The sequence below is a fragment of the Rhodamnia argentea genome, chromosome 5, assembly GCF_020921035.1.
Source record: "Rhodamnia argentea isolate NSW1041297 chromosome 5, ASM2092103v1, whole genome shotgun sequence".
NCBI classification, from domain to species: Eukaryota; Viridiplantae; Streptophyta; class Magnoliopsida; order Myrtales; family Myrtaceae; genus Rhodamnia; species Rhodamnia argentea.
The window spans coordinates 10,587,142-10,596,011 of record NC_063154.1 but is presented as its reverse complement, the minus strand read 5'-3'; the positions used below and the strand labels follow the sequence as shown (position 1 = coordinate 10,596,011).

The 8,870-nt window shown below is 40.8% G+C and overlaps 2 protein-coding genes across 2 annotated transcripts; both read left to right on the top strand.

The window, feature by feature from the left end:
- The first annotated feature begins 1,384 nt into the window (after positions 1 to 1,384).
- LOC115732653 (RING-H2 finger protein ATL18-like) lies at positions 1,385 to 1,807 on the top strand. The gene has a single exon (XM_030663339.1). It carries the CDS (start codon positions 1,385 to 1,387, stop codon positions 1,805 to 1,807), a length of 423 nt encoding a protein of 140 aa, XP_030519199.1.
- Positions 1,808 to 4,730: 2,923 nt separating this feature from the next.
- LOC115747444 (AP-1 complex subunit sigma-1) lies at positions 4,731 to 7,292 on the top strand. The gene is made up of 7 exons (XM_030683625.2): positions 4,731 to 4,795; positions 5,788 to 5,874; positions 6,071 to 6,162; positions 6,278 to 6,386; positions 6,473 to 6,508; positions 6,628 to 6,714; positions 6,906 to 7,292. Exons 1-7 carry the CDS (start codon positions 4,793 to 4,795, stop codon positions 6,975 to 6,977), a joined length of 486 nt encoding a protein of 161 aa, XP_030539485.1. The 5' UTR covers positions 4,731 to 4,792; the 3' UTR covers positions 6,978 to 7,292.
- Positions 7,293 to 8,870: the final 1,578 nt, after the last annotated feature.

The window sequence follows — 8,870 nt, the reverse complement described above, 5'->3', positions numbered from 1 at the left end:
TTTCATTGCCATGAGAACTTCAAGGTCCTTCCAAAAAGATTGAAGACCCAATTGCATTTAGTAATAATTACTTGCCAATCAAATATTAGGGATGAAGTAAGCCAAAAACGAAAACAAAAAACTCTATAGTGAAGCATTAAGCAAATCCTAAACATGGACCCCAAAATAATTAAAAAAAAAAAAACTAAATATGGTTTTGTCAATGATGGTTTAGGGTGCGCATGAAAACACTTCAGAAATTGCATTTCTCTGCCAGAAGCCCATCCGGCGGAGAAATGTGTTTGATAAAAACCCGATCGAAATAGAAATCTGTTTGGTAAAAACATTAACTTATAGTAGGATTTTTTACTTCTAGTAAGATTTTTCACTTCTGATAGGATTTTTGGTCAATTTTGAGAAGTAAAAAATTTTAACTTCTCGGCTTTAGAATCACTTTTTGGACCACACCCGCCTCTGCCGACCACCGTTGCTGTGATCGCCGGCCGCCAACCGCCGCCGCCGCCGCCGCCGCTACCGCCGCCGCCGCCGCCGACTACCGCCGACCATAGCCGACCGTAGCCAGCCGCCAACCGCCGCCGCCGACGCCGACCATCGTTGCTGTGATCGCCGGCCGCCGACCACGGCCGTCGCCGACCACCGCCGTCGTCAACCACCGCGACCGCCGCCACCGCAGATTGCCACTGCTGCAGACCGCCGCCGCCGACCACCACTACCGTCGACTATCATCGCCGAAGATTTTGTTAATAATGTTTCAAAAGTAGAAATTTTCAATCGTTATCAAACAGATTTTTTTGATAAGAAGTAATCGGGAGCAGAAGTAGAAAAATCAACTTCTACTTTTGAGAAGAAGTAGAGAAATCAACTTTGTGGATAAAGTGTTTTCATCCGCACCCTTAACGATTCATTTTCTTCTTTCTTTTGGGCCAGAATGCTTTACTTGTGAATTAGATCATATGCTGTTTGTCAGGATTTGACTTATTTAAACCTAGGAATCGGGGAATGTGGGGTCGGCGCCGTCCCCGCATCTCCGCCGCGTTCACTGTTCGATGACAACCTTAAAATACTGAACACCCTACAATTAATTTACTTCTGATGATGGAGCCCACCCCCAGATTTTCAACCTTCGATCAAATCATGTTAGTGTACATAACAATCTCTGCAGAGTCAGAGCCTATTTACCGAGAACATTAAACTACGAAGAAAGGCGTTCTTGGCTTGCTGCCCTATCTGCCATATATAAGAACCATATTCTTCCCTTACCTTTGCTCACATCAACATTTACTTTGGTGATTACTTCATCAATCACACAAACCCAGAAAACGAAAGGAAAAAAAAAAAAACTTCTTGAAATCTAGAGAGAGGGAGAGAGAGAGAGTTCAAGAAAATGTATTGCCTGGTGTATGCACAGTCTGGTGTCTCCACAGCTATGTTGATCTTCTACACTTGCATGTGGCTTCCCCTTATGCAGCTGAGGAGAGCCATTTCAAGATTACTGGCCTTCATCTCTTGCAAGTATGAACCCCAAGAGAGCTCCTGCAGCTTCCAGCTCCCGGTGGGTAGGTTCCGAGATTTGCAGAAACCTGGTGAAGAAGAAGAAGGAGAAGAAGATGGTGATCATGAAAAGACTTGCTCGATCTGCTTGGTGGATTATGAGGGAGAGGTCCTGGTGAGCAAGCTCCATACATGCGGCCACGTGTTCCATCTGGACTGCATCGAGAGGTGGCTGGAGAGGTCCCAGTTCACATGCCCTCTCTGCAGGAAGCTCGTGTTTGATGTGAGATCTTCAGCAGCAAAACCAAGATGGTGACCTCATCTGATAAAAAAAGTCCTTTCTCAGCAATTTTTCTTGTCCTAGTTATCAGCGAGGAACTGACTGTGAATTTGGACAAGTCTTAGTGATATAGTTGATCAAATGTTGACGTCTATCCTTCCTTGTCAAGATTGGTTAGGTTTCAGTATGATCCAACAATTACGAGTTGACCCAAATCGATAGGAGTTGATTTTTTCCAGACTGATCTCCAACGTGCATTATGTACAGTTGCTTCTGCTTTATAGCATAATTTCTGTGCTACTTGATTGATTTTTCATAGCTATATATGTCAACGATTCAACATTTTAGATCTAACTTTGGAAAACTTACTATCTTATTTTTGTTTTCTTTTACATGACTAGTTCGCTTAGCAAAAATTGTGTCATGCCCATCTAGGTGTCAGATGATGAGGAAAGAGAGTGTCGACTTGGGTGATTTTAAACATCCAATGCGTCACTACTGACATGGTATCATCTCAAGAGGTGATATCGGTTATCATAAGTGGATAACTGATGACTATTTAACTGCTTTAGTATCCAAGTTGGCATTTTCCATTTGTCATTTTATCAAAGTCCTCTCATTAATCCATATTTGAAAGCCGAGACATTTGACTGGACGAAAGTAAAAAATGATCAAAGTTTAAATACTTACCGTCTTGTTGCTCTTTTCTTTTTTCTTTTTTTTTTCCTTTGTAGTAATATGTTTTCCGAGATCCAATAATCTTGAGAGTTGCTAGTAGAAATATAATGTAGAGGAAAGGAAGGTAAGAATTGCTTTTGATCGGCATAAGTGTGTACATATAAAGATGTAATGGCTTATTAATAAAAAAAAACTTAATGACTGTATTACTGCAATCTAGATAGCGATCTTATATGAAGTCAACACAAAACGACAAAAACCCAGAAGTTCGATACATTCATGTAATCTTTCTCAATCATCATCATCAATATCATATTATATAAAACCATTTATATCGCAATGGGCATCCAAGTTCCTCAAGGAAAAGTAATTAAAAAAAAGTAATAAATTTATTGCATCCGTACAAATTCTGTCATAATTTTTTTTTAATTTGATCAATTTAGCCTTAAACATATTGCATTTGTACCAATTGAATCCATCCCGCCAATTTTAACCAAAATATCTAACATGGACTTCGGGTGTTCTACGTAGCACGATCGACACCGACGTAGACAAATTTGATAAATTTTTGATATTTTGTAGTGTATTTTCGTTTGTTTTTTTTTTTTTTTTTCATTTTGGCTGCTGAGGATCGCGGATGACCCTCACTAGCCCAACCGCCTAGCCGAGGGTCGCCAAGCCCTCGCTCGGCCACGAGGGTTGAGCCCTCGCCAGAATTGGCGAGTGTCACGCAAGGCGAGGGCTAAACCCTTGCCCATGGTTGGCAATGGCTTGGGACCCTCGCTCGCACAAGTGGGCCATGGAGGGTCGCCGGCGACCTTCGTTAGCCAAAATAAACAAAAAACAAAATAAAAAAAGAAATTTAAAAAAAAAACTAAAAATTGGGAAATTTGTCTACGTTAGCGTCGGTCATGTCACGCAAGATGATCAGCATCCATTATAGCGATTTTCGATCAAAATTGATCATATGGACTTAATTAATATAAATGCAATAGGTTTAAGACCTTTTTTTTTTTTAATACGTTTCTCAATATATTGCTAAAAGGGTCGAGGTGGGTGAAACAGTTCGACGAACATCTAATGAAGTTACATCATGAATCCCACTTTGGACATGAACATGCAAAGATTTTTGTATCGTAGGATAATCAGCCGCCACAAGATTAGAGCCAGAGGTCAAAAGATTACCTTGAAAGAATCAATTTTTTTCACGTTTTGTAACGGCCAAGTTGAGCATTTTAAGCATCCCAAACATCCTTCCGGTTTCAAATGAAGATCTGATGGATTGGGAACTGTGAACCTCATTTCGTCTGTTGATCCATGTCACGCGAGTTCCCTAAACAACAGAAGCGCCGACCATGGATGATGAACATTGGCGGACGTAAACGCTAATCTTGAACTAAATTAAAGAGGGACGGCGTCTTGGCCCGGCACGAATCAAAAGGTCTAGCGAAGAAAATTCCGTACAAAACAGAGTATACGACCAAACCATCCAATTGCCAGAAGGCGGCACCAGGTATCTTTTCGACTCTGAATCTTTGAAATGTTCTCGCAATTATTGGGGAAGACCATTCCTGCGAATCGATGGGATAGTTAGAAAGGAGAAGATGGCCTTCGCGGGGGATGAAAGTCAAAAGGGTCACCGCATTTGCATAGGAAGATCCCAGCTAAAACTTCAAATCAAGGGATGATAACACAAATGGCTCATAAATTTTGGCTCGGTATGCATTGTGATCCTTGAACTTTGGATTTGTTTAATGTGGTCCATGAACTTTGGCCCCGATGTGCGGTATGGTCCATGCACTTTCAATTTGTTCAATATAATTCATGGACTTTTGATACATGTTGACCTTAATCTCCGTTCTATATGAAAATGTTCAATGTTTTCCTTTTATTAATTCAAATTCACAAACAATAGTGGACAATCTCATATAGTTGAAAGACTAAATTGAACATATATCTAAAGTCCATAGATCACATTAAATAAAATAAAAGTTCAGGGACCACATTACATATTAAGTCAAATTCTAGGGATCATATTAAATAAATTAAAATTTCATGGACTACATTACACATTGAGCCAAAATTAGATGCTGTTGTAGTATATCTACGAAAACCCGACACAGAGAAGAAGAAGAAGGCTCGACCTTCAATGGACTGACTTTCATCATGAGTTGGGTTTTCGGGAGGGCCGAGATTCTTGGCCCGTGATGCATATGGCACGAAGCTCTCCAGGCCCATCAGGGCCTGAGGCAGCTCTCCTCCTTAAGACTCTTCGAAGACGACGACGACGAAGCTGTTGATGCGGAAGTGGAAGAACTCGAATTCGATCTGACGAGCTCAATCATGGTACACCCTTTTTCGTTTTCACTCTTCTGGTTAGTCGGGAGCAAGCTTCTTCATCAACCGGCGAATCCACTTCTTGTTTGCCGATGATGTCGCACCTCTCGTTCTTCGATTTCTGATGATCTCTTGCGGCTTTTAGTTGACTCTCTTAATTATTTAGGCTGTTAGATTTGTCGATGGTGTTTTGTTGGGCTCTCGTCTTGGATTAGTTCTGTATGAAATTACCTCCGTCTCGTGGCTTTGACAGCCGGTTGAGCTCATTGCTTTTGTGTGACTTTTCAACTCCTACGTGAAATTGAATACCGTCTTCTGTCGGAGTTGATTAGTTTCTCTAAATCGACATTGTTTCTCTAAAGTAAATCAGTGAAGAGTTTCATCGTGAATTTCATTGGTTCTTTTTTGGGTTTTCTTCTTTGCTCTTGATTGTAATTGAAGAAGATAATGATAGCTCTTTTCCATTTTATGGGGGGATTAGGTGGGGGAGCTGTGGTTTATGTTCATCAAATCTCTCTTTAAATTTAAAGAGGGTCATGATGTGGTTTCTGTCAAATGTGACAAGCTCGTGGAATTGGTTTCCAGACTTTCCAGAAATATGTTGTGTGCGAAAATTTTTAGCATGAAGCTTATGATACAATAGAGGAACTTTGTTGGGCGGCGCACTTCTACGTGCTTTGGGTGAGGACTCGCTTCGAGCATGGTGGATGAGAGCATGAGGGAACATTTTGCATCTCAGAGCTGTGCTTTTAGAATTTGATGGCACCAAATGTTATAGAAATGCTTATCTGGATGAAGTTAGGTATATCTACTAATCGCGCGCTGATTTTCAAGTTGGGTTTCTCCTACTTTCTAGCTGTTAATTTTATATGCTTCTCATTCTAGATATGATTGCCTCAAATATAAGCGGTCTCTCTCTCTCTCTCTCCAACTTCCTATGTTGGCCTGCGTATGACTCAAGCTGAATAGTTAACTTCTTTCTCATCTGTGTCGTGCTTCAGATTCACTTTGTGCTTCTGATCAGTCGTCAAGGGAAGGTCAGGTTGACAAAATGGTATTCTCCATACACACAGAAGGAAAGAAATAAGGTCCTTATTCTGAGATACTGTTTCCTTAAACCTCATCAATGATTCTTGATAAACTGATAAGGTTTGAGCACATGAGCTTAGTGTTTGCTTGACGAGGTTATTGTCACGTACTTCTTTGCATTGCTTTGTCGATTTATTGTTTCCTCGTACCCCATTTTACTGATATGCATGCGTGGTTACACTCTCATCTGAGAAGGTCATCCGAGAGCTCAGTGGATTAATTCTTAGCAGAGGACCTAAACTCTGCAATTTTGTGGAGTGGACAGGACTTAAGGTTGTCTACAAAAGGTAATTTATGAAGATTATTTAGATTTTCATCCACAGAAGACTACATGGGTTCAGTTTGTGGCACTTTGCACCATATTTTGTTTTTCACCAAGTTTCATTCAATGATGCTGTGCAGATATGCCAGTCTCTATTTTTGTATGTGCATTGATCAGGATGACAATGAATTGGAGGTCCTGGAGATAATTCATCATTTTGTTGAGATTTTGGACCGTTACTTTGGCAGTGTGAGTACAAACTTTTCTTTTCGTGAAATACTAAGATGTTTCTGTTGCGTTCCAGATCTCACCACAATATCTTGAACTCTTCACAGGTATGCGAGTTGGACTTGATATTTAACTTCCATAAGGTCAGTTATGCTCATTCAATCAAGAGATTACATATTTATCTTCTCTTTGTGTTGCTTTATTTGTGTTTATCTGTGAGGATAAATGATTTGTGAAATGTTTTTTGATATCAATGTTTAAGGCTTACTATATTTTGGATGAGCTTTTGATTGCTGGTGAACTTCAAGAGTCGAGCAAGAAAACAGTTGCACGGTTGATAGCAGCTCAGGTCTCTCTCTCTCTCTCTCTCTCTCTCTCTCTCTCTCTCTCTCTCTCTCTCTCTCTCTCTCTCTCTCTCTCTCTCTCTCTCTCTCGACTGCTGGGTTGCCCAGTTATTCTTGTTCAATCTGTTATGTGCTTTCTTATGAACATTTATTTCAGCTTATCTTATTGAAAGACCACTTTGCCATCTCGTGATAGGATTCACTTGTGGAAGCTGCAAAGGAACAACAGAGTTCAATAAGTACCATTATTTCCCAAGCCACCAAGTAGGATATACCATTTGCTCGCGATACCCCACTGCACTTGCGGTGCTTGAAGTATTCTTCCTGTAACTCTATGTTTCGAGCTTTCCTTGCAGCGGTTGAGTTGTAAGTTTTTGTTGTGGATGCCCCTACTGTGATGGGTAATGCAACATATAATGTGAGATATGCTGTTTAGCATTTGATTGAAAATAGATACATACAAGATCCTCAGTAAAACAACTATAAGTTCTGATCGCCCAAGGGTCATTCACCGACCTTACCAAACTTAATTTATTCGTGTTCATGCCTTTTAGAATCGATTTGAGGGGAAGCAATATATGTTATACCTGCTCGGTGTAGGCTTTTCTACATTGACACTGTTTAACCTCATTGTGGTCGCGCCTAAGAGATTCGTGTAGGTTCATTTTCATCGAAACCTCAAACCGTGAACTGCTGTTGCTTCCCTTTGCTTATAGAGGAGTTGGGGAATTTACCGAGCGGATTTGGGAGGTTGAGTAGGTTGGGGGCCGAGCCACTATAAATCGACTTTGAGCGTACTTTCTCTGTCCCTACTCTCTTTATATTGCACAGTGTCTATTTGCTCTTTTGATGGAGCCCAAATGGATTTGGCTAGGCGTTATAACCAGGCCAATAAAATCCTCGTGCGGAGAGAGAGTTGGAGAGGTGACAAAATCCTGTACTTTCCATTATAAAATCAATAAATCGAAAAAGATGGATTGTTTTGTGAAAGAATTTTTGGTCCTATAAAAAATGAAATTTGTGCTTGTGAAAATTATCTAGTAATCGGAGATGAAAAAGAGGACCCGAAATTTTGTGAGCAATGCGGAGTCGAATTTGTTGATTCTCGGATAGGAAGATAGCACGGGTGAGCCTAGGTGGTTCGGTGTCTGTCTGGCCATGAAAAGATACGGTATAGACTCTTCATTCTTTTTTATGGATAGCAAATGGAAAATAACACTAAAGGTTGTAAATTTTTACGAGAGATCATACCCTAAATAATCTGTTAACTTCAGGCTCTAAATTATTAATCTCAAAAAGAACCATCAACTTTACTTGAGTCCTAAGCTTGTTTCCATTGATCCTTCGTCCAAAATTTTTCTTGACAATCGACGGATGGAAAACTCTCGAATGCGGAGTGATCCAGCGTCCCATTTCGAATGCCGAGTGCGTGGGCTCTCCGATTGCGAGAGATGGAATACTCCAAACCATGTGAGGTTAAAGACTGAACACAAAATTGAAGATCAATCCCAGAGCAAGATGGAAGAAAGACTTTTTTAAGATTGTGTTTGGTCATCTGGATTTTTAATCGGGATAGGACTGAATAAAACAGTATAAAAAATTCAAGGATTTTATCTTATTCTATGTAATCTTTGGTGAATTGCGGATTTAAAGTCGAATAAGCATAGCTAAGGGGCGACTTAGATGGACTGTGTTTTGCAGATTTTTTTTCTGAGCAGAAGAGACACATGAGAGACGTACATAGAATAGACGAGACTCAAGGGACGAGGCTCCATCTCCCTATTGCGCGGTCGCTATCCTCACACTCAGCCGCTGTCCAGTTTCTGGCCGTTGCCGTGCCCAGACGGTGCTGCTATTCGGTGTTCGCCGCTGTTCAACAAACAACCGATGTCCAGATATGGCCGACGCGTCTTGGCCACCTCCAAGGACCACATGTAAGGACAAGAACGTCGACTTATAAATACGGCACAATGTACGACGTTTCATAAAAAAAATATAAGCAGAATGTCTTGACGAGCACGTCAACTCTGAAAATAGTGTGAGGCGCTAAATCATTTGCAAGCCCATACTCCTGGACTATACAAGAGGCTAGTAATCTAGGAGTATTAGCTTGAGCCCCCTGGCTCAGTGAGTGAGCGAGCTTGGGGAGGAATAAGGATGG

Coding starts and splice junctions, on each gene's coding strand:
- LOC115732653 (XM_030663339.1), top strand. CDS start 1,385: ATGTATTGCCTGGTGTATGCACAGTCTGGTGTCTCCACAGCTATGTTG.
- LOC115747444 (XM_030683625.2), top strand. Junction 6,387..6,472: donor TGGACCGTTACTTTGGCAGT/GTGAGTACAAAC, acceptor AACTCTTCACAG/GTATGCGAGTTGGACTTGAT. Junction 6,715..6,905: donor CACGGTTGATAGCAGCTCAG/GTCTCTCTCTCT, acceptor ATCTCGTGATAG/GATTCACTTGTGGAAGCTGC.